The sequence below is a fragment of the Camellia sinensis genome, chromosome 7, assembly GCF_055761805.1.
Source record: "Camellia sinensis isolate YWXY chromosome 7, ASM5576180v1, whole genome shotgun sequence".
Lineage (NCBI taxonomy): Eukaryota > Viridiplantae > Streptophyta > Magnoliopsida > Ericales > Theaceae > Camellia > Camellia sinensis.
Window position 1 is genome coordinate 151476684 of NC_138967.1, and position 23560 is coordinate 151500243.

A 23560-nucleotide genomic window follows, 5' to 3' on the forward strand; every position below is an offset into this window, starting at 1 on the left:
CGCAACCTATACAACCCAATAGCCAACTCAAGGAGGGAAAGGAGAAATAAGACAAGAACAACAATACAAAATCATGAAACCTGTGTCTAGAATATCAAATAGGTCGGGTCTATGACCAAAATCGCTATAGTTACAAATTATCAATTCATTCATTTTCCTATCAATTAATTGGGTTCAAATGTTTTTCTTTTTTCTATCTCCACGCAGATTATTTACCTCAGCCATCACAAAATAGAAACAGCATATCTGTGGGTGTTGTGCTTGGAATCGTCCCTGCAGTAGCGTTTGTTATCGTCTTGCTTTTAGGTATTCTTTGGTGGAGATTCTTCCTACTATGCAAAGACACAATGGAACACGGTCTTTGGAAACCTTAAAATTGTAGTAAATTCAATTATTTTACCATCTCCATTTTCATATTTCTAATTTAACAATTAATTAACAGACATGAATGAAGGCTTAATTGAATTATTGTCGACTGTTTCTTCTACTTCTGCTATTGATTGCTGGCCGCTCAATTTGAATTATGACTATTGTGCAAATAGAGAATAGAGAAATGGGTACAAATTCTCTTGTTTGGTTTTCATTTTAATATTGTCCCTGCAATATAACAGTCTACATTTTCTTACTTTCTTTTTTCTTTTTGGAATCGATTTACAACAAATGAACGCTTAGTACATCTAGAGGATTTTTCAAATATTTGTGTTGCAAAATGCATATATAGTAGATACTGTTAGGTATGCCTCCTTAGTAGAGTATGGGACCTAATTGGTTTATTAAAATATTTAATTTGGTTTGGTATTGGTTATAATATATTTTCCATTTCTTATATCTAGCTTTTGGAGGCCTAATGGGTATTTAATAATCTATTTGGTAACAGATAGGGCTTTGATAAAAAGCCCAAGAATCAATAATATTTTCATAACTGGGATTGTTTTGCTTTCTTCGGGGGAGTGTTGCGGTTGTTACAAAATGAATTGGTGATTATTTGAGGCTGCTACAAATTGAATTGGTGATTTTTTTCAGTGGGTTTTGGTTTGTGTGGTAGCATATTTGGTGAAAGTTCAATTGGTGGTTTTCATTGGCATAGTGGCTATGTATTTTGCTTTGCTTTGCTGTGTTTGGGCATTTTGACAACTTCGATTCTAGTTTGAAGGTACTGGTTTGGTTTAGATTTGTGGTCTTCTACAACTTTGTTTCGAAGATTTTTGTTCATCTATTTAGTGAGGTCTTTCCTCTTGATTATTTGTGATTATTTGGAATTCATCTAAGGGTGGTTTTGTGAGACCATTCGTGCCTCGTTTGAAAACTCTTGGTTGATAATGGAATCGAATTTTGATGCTGTGGATGTACCTCACATTGAGGGAACCACGTAAAAATTCTTGTGTCGTCGTTGATTTAATTTTTTTGCATTAGTTTTTATTCCCAATGATTGATTTACGTGTGAGAAATTATCTATTTTTCCTAATAGATGGTATCAGAGCTTACGGTTTATTTAGATATGTTTATTTGTGTAAATCACTGTAAGGGAATGTGGGTCATATGTCTAGCTTCAGTGAAAGAAATTGGGTAACTTGGAAAACTAAAATAGAGGACCTATTATTTTGTAAAGATTTGTATGGACCCATTGAGGGTGATAGTGGCAAACCCAAGGGTATGAAAGATGATAAATGGAAAAGTCTTAATCGAAAAGACTTCGGTGTTATCTGTCAATGGATTAATGACTATGTGTTTCATCATGTTCCTACTGAAACTTCGACACGTGATTTCTGGAAAAAATTAAAAGGCCTTTATGACAAAAAATCAGCCACAATAACGCCTTCCTGTTTCGAAATTTGGTTAATTTAAAATATAAAGATGGCAGCCCTATTCCGAAACATTTGAATGAAATAAAGAGTATTGTTAACCAATTTGTTTCTATGAAAATTATTTGGATGATGAGTTGCAGGCTTTGATGCTACTTAGTTCGTTGCCAAAAGTTTGGAGACTTTGGTTGTGACAATTAGTAATTCAGCACGTGATGGAATTGTCACAATACGCCGAGTCACTAGTATCTTGTTGAATGAAGAAACTAGAAGAAAATTAGCGGGTTCTTCTCATTCGGATTCATTTGTTATGAGAGGCCGAAGCAAAACAAAGGGAAGGAGTAAGACTCCTTATGGTTGTGATCAAAGCCGTAACAAATCAATAGATGGTTCTTTTTTAAAAAAATACATTGAGCGCCATTATTGCTATGCAAAAAGGCACATGAAGCGAGAATGCTGAAAGCTTAAGAACAAGGAGAAAAGGCATGACAAAAGTGTGGATAAGAAGCAAAAAGACACAATGGCGATTACTACCAATGGTGATCTCATGGTCGTTTATGAAGATGATTGTGTAAATTTTGTGGGCCAAGAGAGCAATTGGGTGATTAATTTCGATGTTTCTTTTCATGTGACTTCTCGAGTTAATTTCTTCACTACCTACACCAAAGGAGATTATGGGTGTGTTCGAATGGGTAATGAAGGTTTGTCCAAGATTGTTGGCATGGATAATGTTTGCTTGGAAACAAATTTGGGCTGCAAGTTGCTTAAAGATGTGAGGCATGTTCCTGACATTCGCCTCAATTTGATCTCTACCGAGAAGGTAGATGATAAAGGCTACAACAACAAATTTGGTGATAGAATATGGAAGCTCACAAAGGGTTCTTTGGTGGTGGCTAAGTGCAAGAAAACTCATACACTTTATTCGATGCAATTAAATATTTGTAAAGGTGTTGTCAATGCACTTGAAGATAATACTTCTACCAAATTGTGGCACAAGTGGCTTTAGCACATGAGCGAAAAAGGGCTGCAAGTTTTATTCAAGAAAGAGCTTCTACCTGGTTTGAAAGGTACACATCTTAAAACTTGTGTTCATCATTTGGTAGGTAAACAACATAGAGTTTCTTTTTATAAAAATGTTGCTTCTAGAAAAGAAAATATTTTGGAGTTGATTCATTCGGATGTTTGTGGTCCTTTAAAAGTTAGAACACATAGTGGTGCTCTTTATTTTGGTACTTTCAAGGAAAGTTTGGGATTTTGCACTAAAAACTAAAGATCAAGTTCTAGATGTGTTTAAGCATTTTCAAGCCATGGTTGAAAGAGAAACAGGGCAGAAATTGAGATGCATCCGAACAGACAATGGTGGCGAATACATTGGGTCATTCAATAAGTATTATTGCAACCAAGGTATTCAGCATCAAAAGACAGTTAAAAAGGCTTCTCAACAAAATGATGTTGTTGAGAGGTTGAATCGCACCATTGTGGAAAGAACAAGGTGTTTACTTTCACATGCTAAATTGCCAAGATCCTTTTGGGGTAAGGCAGTGAGGAGCGGTTGACGTGATCGATTTGTCTCCTTCCTATCCTTTGAATGGTGATGTTCTCGAAAGAGTTTGGACTGGCAAAGATGTATCTTATAAGCACTTAAGAGTGTTTGGTTGCCGAGCTTTTGTTCACATTCCAATGGATGAAAGGTCCAAGCTTGATAGCAAGTCAAGATAAAGTATTTTTCTTGGCTATGGGCATGATGAATTTGGTTATAGATTGTGGGATCCAGTCGATAAGAAAGTTATTAAAAGTCGTGATATTGTACTTCTTGAAGACCAAACAATTGAAGACTTTGGCAAAGGTGATCAACCGAAGCCAAAATCTAGTGATCTTATTGACATGGATCTGTCTCCTTTATCTTCAGTTAATGATGAAAATGGGGGAGATGTGCAGCCACCTATTGAAGATGTGGAGGATGATGCTATGCCAAATAAAGTTGAGCCCGAAATTGAGGAAAAGCATCCAACTCAATGACTGCCCCCACAACTTGAGTTGAGGAAATCTACAAGGAATCGACAACCTTCAAAAAGTTATCCTTTCAATGAATTTGTGTTGATATCCGATCAAGGAGAGCCCGAGAGCTACCAAGAAGCAATTGAGCATGCAAAGAAAGGTGATTGGAAGAAGGCCACGGAAGAGGAAATGAATTCCTTATTTGAAAATCGCACTTACGGTTTGGTGAAATTGCCTAAGGAGAGGAAAATTCTAAAAAATAAGTGGGTCTTCAAATTGAAGATTGATGGCAAGAATTTAAGGTACAAGACACGCCTTGTTGTGAAAGGCTTTGGGCAAAAGAAAGGTGTTCACTTTGATGAAATTTTCTCACCGATTATGAAGATGTCTTCTATTCAGGTTGTACTTGGCATGGCTGCAAGTATGAACTTGAAGTTGAACAACTTGATGCAAAGACCGCATTTCTTCATGGTGATCTTGAAAAAGAAATTTACATGGAGCAACCGGAGGGTTTTGTGGAAAAAGGAAGCAGAAATTTGTTTACAAATTGAATAAAAGTTTATATGGCCTCAAGCAAGCGTCGCAACAATGGTATAAAAAATTTGACTCTTTCATGAAGAATAATGGTTTTTCTGAAGCCACTTTGGATCACTGTGTGTTTGTGAAAATTTTTCCAGATGGCAAATTTATTATTCTTTTGCTTTATGTTGATGACATGTTAATTGTGGGTCAAAATACTACCATGATTAACAAGTTCCGGTTAGAGTTGAGCAATTCTTTTGCTATGAAAGATTTGGGACCGACAAAACAAATATTTGGTATGGAAATTGTTCTTGATCTCAAAAAAGGGTTGATTTGTTTGTCTCAAGAAAGCTACATTGAAAAAGTTCTTAAGAGGTTCAACATGGATAAAGCAAAGCCGGTTGGTTGTCCACTTGCGGGTCACTTCAAGCTTAGTTTAGATCAATGTCCTGCAAGTGAGAAAGAAAAGGAAGAGATCTGAAAATACCTTATGCTTCAGCGGTTGGTTTTTTGATGTATACCCTGGTTTGTACAAGGCCGGAAATTGCTCACTCTGTTGGTATGGTGAGTCGTTTTCTCTCTAATTCGAGTAAAGAACATTGGGCAGCAATAAAATGAATTCTAAGGTACCTTCGAGGGACTTTGAAGGTGTGTTTATGTTTTGGGAATGGTAAGCCGATGCTTGATGGGTTCACAGATTCCGACATGGCCGGTGATGTTGATTCTAGGAAATCTACTTCAGGGTAAGTGATGAGTTTTGCAGTGGGAACTGTGGCATGGCAGTCTAAATTACAAAAATGGGTTGCTCTCTTAACTACCAAAGCTGAATTTATCGTCATTACGGAGGTTTGCAAGGAAAAGCTATGGTTGAAGAAATTTTTGCAATAGTTGGGTTTGAGGCAAGAAATGTATGTACTTTATTGTGATAGTCAAACTGCTATTTAGTTGAGTAAAAATCCACTTTTTATTCGATATTGAAACATATTGATGTGAGATACCATTGGATTCATGATGTGTTAGATTTGAAACTGTTACAACTCGAAAAGGTTTACACATATGATAATATTTCGGATATATTGAGTAAGACTTTGTCGAGAGACAAACATTTGAAATGTCAAACTTTCGCAGGTATGGTTGATGTCTCCAGCTAAGTCGATAGGGGAGAATTGTTGGGTATATCTTCTTAGTGGAGTATGGGACCCAATTGGTTTATTAAAATATTTAATTTGGTTTGGCGTTGGTTATAATATATTTTCAATAAATTATATCTAAGTTTTGGAGGCCTAATGGGTATCTAATAATCTATTTGGTAACAGCTAGGGCTTTGATAAAAAGCCCAGGAATCAAAAATATTTTCACAACTTGCATTATTTTGTTTTCTCCGAGGAAGTGTTGCGACTGCTACAAATTGAATTGATGATTATTTTTGGTAGGTTTTGGTTTATGTGGCAGCATAGTTGGTGAAAGTTCAATTGGTTGTTTTCATTGGCATAGTGGTTGTATATTTTGCTTTGCTTTGCTTCACTGTGTTTGGTCATTTTGACAAATTCGATTATACCTTGAAAGTGCTAGTTTGGTTCAGATTTGTGGTCTTCTACAACTCTGTTTTAAAGACTTTTGTTCATTTATTTGGTGAGGTCTATCCTCTTGATTATTTGTGATTATTTGGAATTCCGCTAAGGGTGGTTTTGTGAGACCATTCGTGTCTCGTTTGTAATCGTTTGAAAACTCTTAGTTGATAGTGGAATCAAATTTCGATCTCGTGGACGTACCTCACATTAAGGGAATTATGTAAAAATTCTTGTGTCATCGTTGATTTAAATTTTCTGCATTAGTTTTTATTCTCATTGATTGATTTTATTTGTGAGAAACAATCTATTTTCCCCAACATATACTTGTATTTCTAAAACCAAGTGTTTCAACTATATTGGCAAATCCTATGTTTTATCCAGTTTTGGCCTTTTAGATGTTTTTTGGTCTCCTAGTTTCTCAAACTGGGTTGAAGATTATTGTAAAGTGTCTTGCATTTTTATTGTATTATAATTAGGCCTCGTTTGGGATGCTACCTTTTTAGCCAATTAGCCAAAAAGTTACTCAATTAGCCAATTAGCCAATTAGTCATACCAAAAAGTCAACAATTACGGCTTTTCTCTACTTTTTGCACAGCTTTTCGTAATTAGTCAAAAAGTCATCCCAAACATACAAGTTTTTTTTACCTACCTTTTTAGCTAATTAGCTAAAAAATTACTAAATTAACCTGTTCCCAAACGAGGCCTTAGTCTTTTTGTGGAGGAGGCATGGCTTACCCCACTATCACTATAACTATGCATATGTGTCATTTAATATGATGAGTCAGAAAAGGTGATTATATTTAAAAGGAAGGGTTCAATTCTATTATTGAAGGATGATATTATATATTAACGATAATATGGTACCATTGTTACATTGAAATTTTTCATAGTAAGAAAAAATTATCAGAAAATTGTTTAGAATTTCAAATCAAAGTGTAGATTTTAGGACAAATTACAGTAGTTCCTGTACTTTACTTCTTATGTTATTTTTGTTCCTGTATTTTCAATTGGCCTGATTTTGATCTTGAATTTATGATTTTGTCTCAATTTAATCTAATTAATTATAACTCTTAGCATTTTTTATAAAAAATACGCACATAAGTATCACGTGTCATATTTTTAAGAACAAAATTATAAAGTTACTCAACTCAGTTAGTTAACCTCAACCAATCTAGTAATAATCTTCCTTAAAAAATACTGACAATATTATTAATTGAACCAAACTGAAACAAAATATAAAATTAAAGGTCAAAATTGAGCCAATTGCGAGTGTATTGATCGAAATGACACAAGGGATAAAATAAAGGGACCACCGGTATAATTTTCCCTATATTTTATTTGCAAAAAATATTTAGAGTTTCATCCCTATAATAAAATAAAGGGACCAATAAGTCTCATATTTTGGACTTGTATTTTATATGGTCCCATATTTTTTATTGTGATTCATTTAGTTTTTTTGGATGTGTAATGACTCATTTGCCCACCATATTAGAGTGTCACATTTGAAAAAAGTAGACTAAAGAGTTTGTTAGTATCACATCATACTCGTCACGTTAGAATCACATTTAGGAAAAGTACACTAAAGAGTTTTTAATACTAAGGAGTTTTATTTTTATTTTTTTAAGTGTCACATCATACCTGTCACGTTATCACATTTGAAAAAAGTACATTCAGAAATTTTTGATTTTTTTGGAGTGTCACATCATACTCGCCACGTTGTCACATTTGGAAAAACTACACTACGAAATTTTTAGTTTTTTTGGAGTGTCCTATCGTTGGAGTGTCACATTAATACCTATCACATTGGAGTATCATATCATACCTGTCACATTAATAAAATGATATAACTGTCCACCAAAATACTATCAAAATAAAAAATAGAACCACATGAAAAGAAACTCTCCACTAATAAAGACTTAACAAATTATAATAGAAAAAACTTGGAACTAATTGTAGTATTTGTTTATGAGATGAGATTTATTGGTAAATATCCCTAAAATGGACCCTCCGCTTTTAATTTTATCAATTTAAGTCATAATCTTTCGATTTATTTTCGATTTAAACCGTTTGATTATTTTCGTTAAATAAAACTGATAAAAAATTATATTTTAGTCATTAAACTGAACAAAAAATGGTATTTTAAATATTTTATGTATATTTTATATTGAATTTAATGACTAAAATATCTTCTTCTTTTTTTTCTTTTTTTTTGTCAGATTTACTTAATAAAAATAGGGAGATAGTTTGAATTGAAAACAAATTAAAATATTAAGGTTTAAATTGGTAAAATTAAAATTCAAAATTTATGTTATTATATGAGTTAAATCCTAATTTTTTTAAAAAAAATAAATTTTCTTTTTAATATTTTTGGCACGAGACGATTTTATGAATGATTCTTGGTCTTAGTCTCTTAGATTTAATTATAGTGTATTTATGAAATTTCTGTCCCCCAATTCTATGTTTGTGTCATCTTCAAGCTCTCTCTCTCTCTCTCTCTCTCATGATAAAAACAATAGGAGCCCCCCTTCATCAGCCATTTGTAATGCAATAGAATGGATGTTCAAATGCATAAGAAGCTCTCTTTCCTCTCATCATTATCATCATCATCTCTCAACATGTTTTTCCCACATATCTTCACTCCACTTATTCTCTTCATTTACTTAGCAACTTTTGCCTCGGCAGCTACTCTTCTCCCCCCTGATGAAGGTATGATATATATGTTCATGTGTATCAAAAATATGCTATATACACATAATTAAAACACAGAAAGTATACCCAAAAATAATAATAATAAAAGAAAATTTTGTGTGGTAAAAATTTATAATAATAATAATAATTAAACCCCTACTGTATTTTTATTTTTATTTTTTTGCTTAATGGTGTGAATTTAACATTATACTGTCTCTCTCTCTCTCTATATGTATATGCATATAGATAAACAATAAAAAAAAACAAGAAATTCTTTGTGTCATACAAGTACATAGACTGTGTGGTGTAGATTTAAGTACCATCCACTCATTTTAATTATTATTTTTTCATTAATGTAACATTGCCGAGAAAAGAAGAAATAAAAATAATAAAAAAAATTGTATGTGCTTTTTGATTTGTTTTCTTGATTTGCTTTATTATTATTTTGATTTATTATTGTTATTATTATTTACTACAGTGGAAGCTTTGAAGCAAATTGGGAAGACATTGGGAAATAATGATTGGAACTTCAGTGGAGAAGCAAATCCATGCAATTGGGCTGAGGGGACTGATAATAATGTCACCTGTAATTGCACCTCCTCCACCTTCTGCCATATTACCATGATGTATGTCTTTCTCTCCCCCCTCACCCTTTTCATAACTTATTAAATTTTTTTATTATTATTTCTTTATTTTTACCTTCTGAAAAATTCTAAACAATAAACTTGTTAATGCGGGTGAGTACCACCAGAAAGATTCAATGGCGTGGCCACAAATTTTGTTCAGCGAGGTCAATTATTAAATTTTACATAGCCTACAAATATGACGCATGAACATCCCTTCACAGATCATGTACTAGTGTTTGATACGTGTTTGACATAGTCATGCAATAGGACATGTTAGTAGAAGTGTTCTATTTTTATTTTTATTTTTCAATCCGTCATGCTAAGGAGGACTGATGTCTCATTTATTATTATTATTATTCTTATTATTGTTATTATTATTATTATTTATTTATTATTTGAAGTAGCATACTCATGGTTAATAAATTTAGTAAAAATAAATATATATAATATTCAAATATATGACATTAACATTTACAAGAAACTTTCTAAATTTTATATATTGTCAATTACATTGACAAAACTAATTACAAGTAATTTACTGGGGTCCATTTATGAACAAATAAGAATTTAACAAAATTAGCATATCGTTTCACTGGGGTCAATTTATAAAAATCCCAACTTCTTGGTAAAGTCCTATATATACTCTACAAAATTTTGAAACTTCACTGGTGTCAACTGACCCCAGCACATTAGGCGTAGCTCCGGCCCCGAAAAGAATGAGAGGATTCCGTCTAGTTCTGTTCAAATTTTATATTTATAGAATTAGTTATTTATTTATTTATTTTAGATAATAGAGTGTTATGAGTTATGACTTTTTCATTTAAATTATGAATATATATAGTACTTCGGGCTATAAAAAATAAGTTGAGGTTAAAATAAATTATGCCATTTGGTATTTTTGTTACTTTTTGAGTTTTGTAATTATTCAAGTAAATCATGTTATTTGATAATTTTACCGATTTTTTTGAATTTTTAATAAATTTTCTTTAAAATCTAGATGTTTAACCTTTTTGTTACAACTTATTTTTAGTGAGCTTTCTAAAATAAAGAGAAAAAAAATAAGTCAAATTTTGAATTGAAGCCAAATGAATAAAGTATTTTTAGTTAAAACATGTTATTCGTTTTTAATTTTTTGAATTATTTTTAGAATTTATTGATTTTTTATGAGATTTTTATTAATAAATCATATTTAGAAGTGTTCTAATTCAAGAAGCCCATGAATGAGTTTTTTAAACCACTTAGGTCTTGTTTGTCATAACCTAAAAAAGTCAAAAAATCAAAAAGTCACTATCCTATTTAAGTCACATCACTTTTCTACTACATCACTTCAAACCCAACCTATACCCAATCTATATTTCATAAAAAGTCAAAAAGTGTACTTAATTAGATCATTTCAAACTACCCCTTAGCCCCATGTATTTATACTTTTATTCCATAAAATCTTTTTTTTTTCTTCTTAATTTACACTATTTTCTTAGACTCTTATGCCCTTATATTAAATATTGATATTTAATATTGGGGGAGGAGAGAGAAGGGAAAGAAGCAAGGCATAGGAAATTCTATACACAAATTAAAAAACATTGATGCTATTATTTTATATTATTGTATAATGTGAATATATTTTTAATTGACAACACATTAAAAATAATGTGAACGTTTTCTTTCATCTGATGTGAACCTTAACATTAGGGGTGGGCGCGGGTCGGTTGCGGCCACAGAACCTCCAATCCGCCATCTGTCTGCCAGATTGGCGGATTGGAGAAAATCAATCCGCATCCGTTCGCCAATTCAGCGGATGTGGATTGAGCGGTTTCGCGATTTGGCGGATGGATGCAAATCGGTTTGGTGGTTTAAAATTTTATAAATTTTCAACATAATTCAACTTGTGCACTTACAGTCAATGACTTAAAAAAATATTACAATCATTGCATGTCTCATCCAAAGCAAGAAAGTTTAAACTTTAAAATATCACAATCACTGCATGTCTCATCCACATACCACAATCACTGCATGCCTCATCCACATACTACAATCACAGCATGCCTCATCCCCATAAAGTATTACAATCTATGGTTCTTAAAATGTAAAAACAATTCAAACCACCAAAACCATGAACATAGCAGTAGTAGAGATTATATGTCTTTTTATTGTTACATCTATATCTATTTTTGAAAATAAAAATCAACCACCATATATCATATTTTCTATTTATTATTTTTAGAGATAGATTTAAAAACCAAAAAGTATAGATAAATAATACGTTTATTTTTTTCAATTCAAAAAAGATATTCAAGTTGAAAACTTTTTTTCAACAGAATATTTAAATTCTTTTTTAATTGAAAACACAAACAAAATATTTAAACAAACTGAAAACACAAAGTCTTATAAATTATTAGGGATGCTCGCAGTTTGGCGGTTCGGTTGCAGCCAAAGGAATCTCAAATCCGCTATCCATCCACCAGATTGGCGGATTGGAGAAAATCAATCAGCAACCGTCCGCTCGTCATCACGCATCCGTCCAAAATATGGCGGATCGGATCACTTCGGTTCGGTTGGTTTTGACGGATCGGTATATCCGCTGCTCACCCCTACTTAACATCACCTTTATCACAACGCCATCTGATGTGAACATTCACATTCACGTCATCACGTAAAGTCTTGTTTTATATTCAAATAAAAGTTGAGACTTGTGGTTGTGTAATTTGATGCAATGCTGATGTGAACTTTAATATCACATTTATCACAACGTCATCTGATATAAACATTCACATTCACGTCATCACGTACAGTCAACATTTTGATGCATGGGAACTATCAAAACATAATGACAATCAATAAATAACCATGTTTAATTTTTTGTGTGTAATATATCAACATTAAATAGTGGTGTGTAGTTCATACATTTTTTGGAGTGAAGATATTGGGAATAGAAATGGTCATGGGAAGAACCAAAACATAATGGCAGTCAACATTAAATATCCACCAACTAGGCCTAGTCTAGTTGGTCATCATATCTTCCTTAGGACTTAATTCAAAGGAAGTCATGGGTTTAATTTCCCTTAAGATGATTGAATTAAGGTAGTGCAAGCGCTTAGGTGCTTTGCCGAGGGTGGGGAAATTTTTTTCATAAGTACTAATCTAACAACTAACAAGCAACATTTGTCGATCCAAAAAAAAAAAAAAAATCAACATTAAATATCAAAATTAATGGAGGCATGAGAAATTTAGAGTGTTTTGGCCTTCTTACCTCAAATAAGACTCAATGGAATCGGAAATGATTTTTTCTCTCCCCCGAACAGCCCGAAAAACAGATAGAGAAGAGAGGGAGAAGAGAAAGATGGAGAAAGAGAGAGAAGAGGAGAGAGGGAAACAGAGAGAGAGAGAGGCCCCTCCATTCCGCCGATCGTCGTTGCAGCTCGTCCGATCGTCGCAGCTCGTCGCAGATCGCCCGGCCGATCGTTGCAGATCGCTCGGCCGATCGTCGCAGCTCGTCCGCCTCGGCCTCTGCCCGGCCGCCGTCGCCTCGGCTTCTGCCTTCTTCTCTTCTTCTTTCTTTCTTCTTCTTCTGATTTTCTGATTGAAAAGAAAAAAAATTTAAAACGACGAAACGACGTCGTTTTTCAATTCAGGGGATTCGAGCTCCTTGATTTCGAACTACCAATCACTACTGTAATGGAATAGTAAAAAAAAATATGAATTTGATGGAATAAAACTCTTAAAAAGAAATTTACCAAAAAAGCTCCCATTTTTTATATGAACCGTGCTAAAGGCCTCGAAATTGGAGGCGCGAATTTGCCTCGAAAAGTTTTGTCTTTTTTTTTTTTTTTTTTTTTCTATGTTGGTTTGGTTTTGTGTTTGATTTTTTTTTTTTTGGAAAGGTTTTTATGTGTATCTTAAAACCTAAACCCTAATAAAAAAAATAAATAAATCAACACAGTCCAACAAATAAAATAAAATAAAATAAAACCAACATAGCCCAACAAATAGAAAAGAAAAAAAAAACAATTGGGTTAGATTGATTGGGTGATAAAATTGACTGATCAACTAGACTACTAGTTAAAATTTATTAATTTCATATAATTTTGTACGAGTCCTTACTATATTTTTATTTCAAATAAGAAAGACTCAGAAGAAATAAAAACCTAAACCTTAAATCCTAAACTCTAAACCCACCCCTACACATAACCATCCTTTAAAAATAAATAAATAAATAAATAAAATTACAGCAGCCCAATAAATAAATAAATAAATAAAAACAACCAAACTAACACAATCCAACAAATTAAAAAAAAAAAAAAAAAAAAAGAAGAAGAAGAAGAAGAAGAAGAAAGAAGAAGAGCGATTCGAGCCACATTCGAGGCCTTAATCTTTTTCCTTTTTATATTAAAAAAATTGATATTTAACAAATGACAAAATTAACATTTGAATTTTTTTTTTATTAAGAGAGCCAAACACAAGAATGTAAAAAGAGAGCTTTACCAGTAGGGCCCACGAAAGGGAGGAAGTACCTCTCCCAGTTCAATCAACCTTTTAAGGATTCTTGAATTCAAAAATTATCTATTATATTTTAAAAGGAACTACGTGTAGATGGAAAAAAAAGAAAAAAATAACACCCACAACTTTTTATTTCATTTTATTATAGACAAATTTGTATTTTTATGTGTTGTTAATTTTTTTCTCATTCTCTCACTTGTATTTAATTTTTTTATATTTTAATATAAATTTATTAATAAAAAGAACACATATTAAATTTTAAAATAAAATATTTTTTTTTTCGTAATACAACCTAATCAATTATACATATTCTTCTATTCAAATTTCTTTATCTTATTTCTCAAGTTCAATTATTTTCTCTTCTTCTTCCTTACTCTAAAATTTTAATTCACCACATCAAAACTCACAATTATATTCAACATCACTATTTTTTGTTATATTGTTACCTGCAAATAAAAGAAAGTTTGAACAAAATTAAATAATGGATGACAATAATAATCCAAATAGTTTTTTGAAGGAACCCATCAAAGAGGAGGTAAGTATTCACATAAATATCAAAGTACAATTATTGATTTCTGTTTTCTTTTTTTTTTTCTTTTTTTTTTTTACATAAAAGTGAATATTTAACATATTTTTTTGTCTTTATTGTTCGGACTTTCAAAACTGATCAAATTCACCTTGCTCGCCAGTGTATAGCCGAACAAATGGTTCTTGAAATACGAACAAATTCACATTGTTCAGTTTTGGAAGTCTTAACGCAAAGTTCACCCTCTCCTTCTTCTTTGTTGTTCTCTCTTTCCAGAGTCGGATTCCCTGATCGTATTCCAGTATGTACCTGAAAAAAAAATTCAAAGTGTTTTTCAAAAGTAATTTGAATTTTTTAATTTATTTTATTTGAGTGTATCTCAAAAACATAATTTTGAAAAAAGAAAAAAAAAAGGAATACTCCCAAAATAAATTATAACTTTAAATAATTTAATAAAGTGTGGTGAAAAATTAGGCACACTTAAAAAAAAAATTCAAAAAAAAAAAAAAAAATTGGATATAAATAGAGTTATCCCTTAAGGATGATTTGAGTTGGTCCAAGAGCCACCATGGCCACGCAATTAAAAGCGTTGACTTTTTTTGTACAATTGAAATTTTATAAAGATTAAAAGTACAATAATACTAAAAAGTATTGATGGTCACTTTATAATTAAATCTTACTCATATAAAAAATTAGATCCCTTTTGAACATGAGACTGTATAAGAGTTGGGATTCTCTTAAAAGGAAAATGATTGGTGGCCCTAAAAAAATTGCCCCTAATACCCCTAATTTCCATTTTTAGAAACTGTTTTTTTTTTCTTTCTTTTTTCCTTTTTTTTTTTTTTTTTTTACTTGAAATGGAATTTCGGGGCATTCGAGCCCCGAATTCTCGGGCCCTCAAGCACTGCCGCTCTTAAAAATATAAATTTAAGGGACCCTTGTGGCTTGTCATAGGTCATATTTAGATGATGTGAATTATTTATTTTATAGGACATTTTGTATATGTCATTTATAAAAAATTTAAGCTAATTTAATAATCGTAATTTTTTTATTTTATCATGTTTGTCTCTAAAAAATAAATAATTTGTTTTAAAAAATATATTTATTATTTATTTTTTGAAGACAAGTGCGATCCAATAAAAATGTTACGATTATTTGATGGTCTTAAATTTTTTTCAAAGTGTTATACATTAAGATTCTTATAAAATAAACAATTTAAATTATCAAAACAAGACTTGGGTGTCCTCCATGAACCCTCAAATTCAAATTTAAATTAAAAAAAAAAATCAACCAAATAAAATTACGCAAGCACACCTTCTTTGACTTGAATTGTCAACAAATGTAGGCACCAATCCCATTCTTGATATTAAAAGCCCACCCACTTTTCACAATCACTCCCATTCTTCATATTAAAAGCCCACCCACTTTTCACAATCACTTCCATTCTTCATATTAAAAGCCCACCCACTTTTCACAATCAAACCCTACTTGAAAATCTCTATCTGAAAAAACAAAAATAAAAAAGGCTTAGCCTCCGTTTGGGAAGTGGATTGGCTTTTTAGTTTTTTGGCTTTTTTGGCTATTTTAGCCTGGGCTAAAAAGCTTGGTTTGGGAAGGACTTTTTGGCTTTTTGGCTTTTTTGACTTTTTTTGTGAGAGAAGAGTGTAATGATTATGGGTTGGATGTGATGTTTTGTTTGTTATGGCTAAAATAGCATATTTTGTCTTTTGTGGCTAAAATAGCCAAAAAAGCCCATAAACTTACTTCCCAAACGGTGCCTAATGGTCTTGGGCTAAGTTTGGAGTGAATTTGTAGTAACTCACCCCTATCCCGTACAAGCCAACTGACTCACTCGACCATTTATAATATTAAGAAAAAAATTACACAATAATTTTAGCATATCATGTGGTCATACTCACTTATTAATCACCATTTATTATGTCTCTCTATATTTCTCAATCGCCCAGTATAAATAGTTTATACTCCACTTTCTCCACCAATCATACTATCATAGAGTACCATGTAGCCGTACTTCCAAACTTTCGAATAATTACCGGATACCAAGGGCTAGGTCAAAGATAAACAAAATATCATTAGACAAATTAATTTAAGAAAATATGTTTTATTACCCTATAAAAATCATCCCAACCTACTCAGAATTCAGTAGGTGCAAATGTTATTATTTAAGATAAAAATAATTTGTCATTTTTATATTTCATTTTAAGAGAAGGTAATTTGAGTAAGTATAATACTTTGTATTTATTATCATGGATTTATTTATTTATTTATGTTTTCGTCTTTTGAATTTGCAGAGAAAAGATCGTAGATAAAAAATGAAGTGAAAGCAATTTTTTTTTTTTTTTTTTTTTTTTGTGTTGATGGAAAAATGAATTAGATAATTGTCAAAAAATATATCCATTTTGTTTAGTTAATTTTATTTTACTTTCCCTAGATTCATTATCGAAAAGTAGCATAAATATGGTACACAAAACTTATTGTGAAGTTATTTATACAATTATTTTAAGTATACGTGTATAAAATATATAACTTAAAATAGTTGTTATTTTCACTTATCTTTCAAATAAATTTTTTATTTATGCACAATTGATTGAAAATACAAAATTTATAAATTTTTAGGTAAATTTTAAGATACAAAATATAATTATTATCTAGGTAAATTATAAGGATACTTAATGCTAACTGTGAATCAATCCATTCATCCGGTCCAAGCTGTTCAATTAACAAATATTAAGGTCAAATTAGAGTTCTTATCTACTAAACATCTCCTTAAGTTTGAGAAATGTTTATAGATAGCATTAGATAGACTTGAGCCAAGAGAAGATGGCTTAAATTTATACCATTTAGTTTTTGCCAAACTAAAGTAATGTCTGACATTTGATTTATATTATTAATTACTAACAAAGTACATTATAGGTCGACTCTAGGGTTAGAAGGCATAAGGGTGGCTGAGGGAGGGAATTGAAAATGACACTTGGAGATAGTCAGTAGGGCAGAGTGAAAAGATTTTGCAACGGTGCATGATATAGAGGATGAAGGACTTGATTTGAGATAGCTCGTTGAAGACTGTCAGTGTTACTCCCTCTAAATTTTTTCCATTTTTTTCTTCAATTTGTTTTTTGATTTTAACAAATTTTGATGGAGTTTCAATATAAAATTAAAATTGGTAGTTTTAGGTTCTTATATAATTTGACAAACTCTAACATGAAATAATTGTAAGTGTAATTTTTGTAATTCACACAAATTTTTTTCTTCTAATATCTACTAATCACATGATGTCACACATATTTGTTAGTTAATATTTAAAATAAAACATTAATGACAACATAATGAAAACATCACTTCAATATATTTTAAATGAAGACAACTTAATTTACATAATTTTAATTTTATCCTCTAAATTTTAAAATTGTTACTATTTAATTTTAAAAGTTATTTATTTATTTATTTGAGGCCATGCATAGCACGAGTGTTATGCTAGTTTTAGTATATCATAAAATACCAATTGTATCACTATTCCTAACCTCCCAAAACCTTAACCTTACACCATGCTTAGCCAAGGCACCGCCCACTTCTGGCAACTTTAGCCCCTCTTTTGTCCATCTCTATCTCCGCCCTTACTATCCCTCCCCAACCTTGAGCCCCCACTTCCTCGTCTCTTTCTTTCTATGGTTGAGAATGGAAAGGGATTGTCGGAGGTGGGGAAATAGCAGGGAGGTGTGGTGGTTGCCAGGAAATGGCCACCAAATATAGGAGTGGCAGGGGTGGGGTCTAAAGAAGCAGGGGTATAATCAAAATTATGATAGGTGTTCAAAGCAAAATGAGAAACCAATTTTGATAGGAGAGAGTCCAAAGAAATAAAATGAGTGCAAATAGCATCACTCATATATATGCTATAATTTACAATAAAAAATTACTACTATATATCCTCAATACTCAAAAATAATTTGCTACCACATGATCAACTAGGGTCCACCAACTCAATCCTCCTTCCTCTTACCCTTCACCTCTAATGCACCCCCATAGAGCATCTATCTGTCTAATAAAACACTAGTAGGTATCTTGCTTTTTCTTTAGAGAAAACATAAATGTTTTTTTTTTTTTTTTTTTTTTTTTTTTTTTTTTTTTTTAAGTAAAAACAAAAACCATGTTTGGTTCACACATATATTCAATATATATATATATATATATTTGATAAATTGTCAAGATGTGAGGTTCTTAGGAGTGGTGAGCAACGGCTAGGGATAGCCAAATGTGGCCATAGATGATGGCAAAAGAAGTAGGGAATACAAATTTTTCAAAAAAAAAAAAAAAAAAAACACATTTTTTCCCTTTACTTTTGATTTTTTTTTTTTTTTTTTGGTTCAAATTAAAATCAGTTGTCAAAACTATTTTCATTTACAATTTTTACTTTGATTGCAACTATGTTGAAACTTTCGATGGAGTTACTTATGGGTAGGGGGTTATAGTCACATTCACAACCCTTCTTGTTCTCAATTGACAAATGGCCAATAATTTAGTTCTTGTCTATTATTTTGTTTTGTAGTTCTTTTCTTTACTTGATAAAAATATTTAATAAAGTCCACGAAAAGGATGTTTGGGAACTAGTAAAAACAGTTAAAAAGTCACTAAGATGTCAGCCACCAGTTAAAAAAGTTTAATATCATATCAATTTTTTCACTCAAAAAAAAGAAAAAAAAAAGTTGTACAATTTTCAAACACAATTTTTTGAAGGGTGAAGCACCAAGAAACTCAAAATAGTGATCTTATGAACTGTTTAGTTCTATTTTTTTTTCTTATGGACCCAAATGTTTCATTCTAGTGTGAATTATATAAAGGACCAAATATATAAACGCACGTATATTTTGTGTTGAGGAACAAATATGAGTTTTCTCATAATGTTGAAATTACTAAATGTAACATTTCAAAAAAACTCCTCAATGTATTTTTTCTAAATGTAATATTGCAATATAGCACACTAAAAAACTCCTTAGTGTACTTTTTTCAAACATTATAACACAACAATCCACAAAAACTCTTTACTGTATTTTTTTCAAATGTAATACTCCAATTAATATAACACACAAAAACTCCTTAGTATACTTTTTTCAAATAGCACTCTAATGTAACACTCCAATGTAACACCAGAAAATCACACTAACATAAATGTAGATTTTCACGCTCGATAACCAACATCTTAGCCACCAATCCCTTCAAAAAGAATCTTCCATATCTCACATTTCCATTCTCATCCAAAAAACAAATCAAAAAATTGAAAAAATGGATCATAAAAGGGCATTCTTTTTTTTTTTTTTTTTTTCTTTTTGAGTGATTATAAAAGGGCATTCACTTAATCTCAAATGGCCCCAAATCAAATAAGTACAATTTTCCAAAATAAAAGATACTAATTGATTCATAAGAAAACTCTTAGGACTAAATAGATTAATATTCCTCCATATGGGATTTATGAGTAAATTTTTCTTTTTTGAACTGTTAAAAGGGCCAAAAAACTATTTGAAAAAACACCTAAATTTGATAAGGATAGTGTATGAGAGGGTCCGAGGATGTCGTGGAAAATTCGAAGGTCGTCGGAATTTTCGAATATCCGTTGGAAAATTTTAATGTCACCTGAATATTCGAATTCTCTAGAAATGTGATGCAGAACAGGTTCAAGTTCAAAGGAAAATTAATTAATGGATACATTGGATACATTTCATTCCTTGTATTCATGGATACATTGGATTGTATTCATGTCTTTCATACTCTTCAAGGGCTAAAGGTTAGGTTCTTTGTATTTAATACATTGTATTTGGTACAAGAGTTTAAAGGAGTGTTTTAGTATTTATTTCTATATTAGGAAATTCACAGTTTGAGTATCTAGTAGTTAGTATAAATATGTTTGTAAGCCCTGTGGCAAAAATATAGAAAGAAAAAGAATTTTTTTTTTTTAAGAATATAACTAGAATTCTCTCCATTTGCCTTGTGCGCAAGGTTGTTTATCTTTGCTCGTGAATTCGAGTTGTTACCGTCCGAAGAACGATATCTTCCCCTTCGTCTACTAGAACGATATCTAGTCATTCATTCCATTACAATGCTGCGTCAAGTGGTATCAGAGCGAGGTCCTCTCTTGTCTCAATGGCCAACGATGGTGAGACTTCACCAAAATCTAACAATGAAGCTGTGAGGGGTGCAATCGAGAGGCAACAACAACAGTTGGACCAGATTCTTGGTCTTCTCAATAGATTGAATCTCAACGTTGATAGAGCAACAACATAGGATCCTATTGCGCCTCACGACCAGCATGTTCGTGAACCAAGGGTAGGCAATAATCCTGGACGCTTAGGGGTTCCTCCTAGACGTGTTGTAAACAACCCAGTTTACGATAGTGATTCAACAGATGATGATCTTGAGCAGATCGCAATGTACGAGGAGCCCAAAGAAGATGTTCAGTATAACAACAATAACTACCGTATGGGGATGGACCTCCCTTCCTTCAATGGGTAGTTAAACATTGAAGATTTTCTGGATTGGTTGAATGAAGTAGAATGGTTCTTCGATTACATGGATATCGAAAAAGAGAAGAAGGTGAAACTTGTTGCGTACAAACTGAAAAGCGGTGCTTCTGCATGGTGGGAGCAATTGCAATTGTCTAGGATGCGACAAGGCAAGAGTAAGATTCGGGCTTGGCACCGAATGAAGCAATTGATGAGAGCACGTTTTCTTCCTCCAGATTATGATCAGGTTCTGTTCCATCAGTACCAACAATGTCAACAAGGTGCCAGATCAGTCCATGAGTATTCTATTGAGTTCCAGCGACTTTCCTCCCGTAACGACTTACCGAAAACGGAAGGACAATTAGCGGCGCGATTTGTGGATGGATTGCGTACAAATCTACAGGATGTGGTTAACATGTAACCGGTTCATACGTTGCTGGATGCCATTCAATTGGCAACAAGGGCCGAATTGCTATTAGCCAGAAGAATGGGTTTTCGAAATCAGCCCTCTACCAGGATAGTCATGCCTTCACCAGTACAAAATCAGTCCGAGCAGGTTAAAGGAAAAGCAGTCACTGAAGCGGGTCAGAGTCAAGCTTCTCAGAATCAAAATAAGGCCCCATGGAAAGGTTAGACTCATACAAAGACGAGTACAAGTAGTTCAAGAACACAGAGTAACCCTTACGGTCCATCACGAGGTGATAAGTGTTACCGTTGCGGAGAAGTTGGACACTATTTTAATCGTTGTCCCCAACGACGTACCGCCAACATAGTTGAGCATGAGGAAGAAGAAGGCAGACAAGAGGTGGAGAATTTTGAAGTAGAAAATCCAGCATAATGGACCCATGAAGATGAGGGTGTATCGCTTGTTGTACAACATTTGATGTACACACCACGGAAAGAGGATGTTCAGAGGCATAATATCTTTAAAACTCGTTGTACCGTCAACCAGCGAGTCTGTGATTTGATTATTGATGGAGGTAGTAGTGAAAATATCGTGTCTAGGACTATGGTTGATAAGTTGAATCTTCCAACAAAGAAACATCTGTCTCCTTATAGTATTGGCTGGATCACAAATGTCGATGAAACAAAAGTAACAGAACAATGTGTTTTTCCTTTCTCTATTGGGCCAAATTATAAAGATAAGGTTTTGTGCGATGTGGTCGACATGAATGCTTGTCATATGTTATTGGGTAGGCCGTGGCAGTTTGATTTGAACACTGTGCATAGGGGAAAGGAGAATACTTATACCTTTTACAAGGATAAAGTAAAAGTTGTCTTGGCTCCTATGAAGCGTGAAATTCGAGTAACAACCTCTCCAACCAAGGTAGAATCTTTTCTTATAATACTAGATTTTATAAAAGAAATCAAGGAAACGCAGTTGGCTTATGTTTTAGTGGTCTGGGGTGAAGAATAAGAAAAAGTTATCATTGCGATACCAGAGCGAGTTAAGCCATTAATTACTGAGTTTCAGGGACTTGTGCCAGACGAGCTGCCAGCAGGGTACCTCCTATGCGGAATATCCAGCATGAGATTGATTTTGTTCTCGAAACAAGTTCACTGAACCTGCCACATTACAGAATGAGTCCGAAAGAGTTTCAGATTTTGCAGGACCAGGTTAATGATTTGCTGCAGAAAGGTCTAATTAGAGAGATTATGAGTCCGTGTGCAGTGCCAGCCTTGCTAACTCCGAAGAAAGATGGAAGTTGGAGGATGTGCATTGACAGTAAAGCCGTCAACAAGATCACGGTAAAGTACAGATTTCCTATACCAAGGTTAAATGATATGCTGGATAAATTGAATGGTTCGAAAGTGTTTTCAAAGATCAATTTGAAAAGTGGTTACCATCAGATTTGTATCCGCTCCGATGATGAGTGGAAAACAGTATTCAAGACAAGAGAAGGGTTGTATGAGTGGCTTGTTATGCCATTCAGATTGTCTAACGCGCCGAGTACATTCATTCGATTAATGAATCAAGTATTCCAGCCTCTTGGAAAGTTCGTGGTTCTATTTCGATCATATCCTTATTTATAGTCATGATGAAGAAGACCATATGCAACACTTGAGGAAAGTTTTCAATGTTTTGCATGAGAACAATTTATATGTGAATTTGAAGAAGTGCAGCTTTTTGACAGACAGCTTGATCTTCCTGGGCTATGTTATGAGTGCCGAAGGGATCAAGGTTGATGAGGCTAAGGTTGAAGCCATTCGAGAGTGGCTAACCCCAAAGTCCATTACCGACGTACGCAGCTTTCATGGTTTGGCAACTCTTTATAGACGTTTTGTGTAGAATTTCAGTACCATTGCTGCCCCACTCACAGATTGTATGAAGCATAAGCAATTTGTGTGGACTGATGCTGCAGAACAGAGCTTTGCGGTTTTGAAAGAGAGGTTGACCACAACACTGGCTTTAGCCATGCCAGACTTTGATAAGTTGTTTGAGGTTGATTGTGATGCTTCCGGTATTGGCATTGGAGCTGTTCTTTCTCAAGAAGGCCGACCCATAGCCTTCTTCAACAAGAAACTTAGTGATGCTTGACAAAAGTAGACGACGTATGAGCAAGAGCTATATGTAGTAGTACGAAGTTTGTACCATTGGGAGCCATATCTGATTCAACGGGAATTTGTGTTAAACAGTGATCACCAAGGTCTCAAGTATCTTCAGAATGCTACCAAGCCAAACCGAATGCATACTAGGTGGATTGCTTATATACAAAAGTTTACCTTTTCTCTTAAGCACAAATCTGGTCAATTAAATAAAGTAGCTGATGCGTTGAGTCGACGAGCTTCTTTACTTATCATTGTGAAAAATGAGATTTTT

General features: G+C 32.9%; 1 protein-coding gene across 12 annotated transcripts in view; it reads left to right on the plus strand.

The window, feature by feature from the left end:
* LOC114320718 (putative leucine-rich repeat receptor-like serine/threonine-protein kinase At3g14840) overlaps positions 1 to 23560 on the plus strand; it is a 251004-nt gene that overhangs the window by 188334 nt on the left and 39110 nt on the right. For 9 of the 12 annotated variants that reach the window (XM_082879574.1, XM_082879578.1, XM_082879581.1 and 6 more), the window contains exons 1-2: positions 8344 to 8599; positions 9060 to 9207. The exons of 2 other annotated variants lie outside the window; for them this stretch is intronic. In XM_082879574.1, coding sequence (XP_082735700.1) covers positions 8446 to 8599; positions 9060 to 9207 — 302 coding nt within the window. In that variant the 5' untranslated portion in view covers positions 8344 to 8445. Of the gene's footprint in view, positions 1 to 8342; positions 8600 to 9059; positions 9208 to 23560 lie in introns of those variants that run through there. One more of the 12 variants, XM_082879583.1, reaches the window with a different exon arrangement.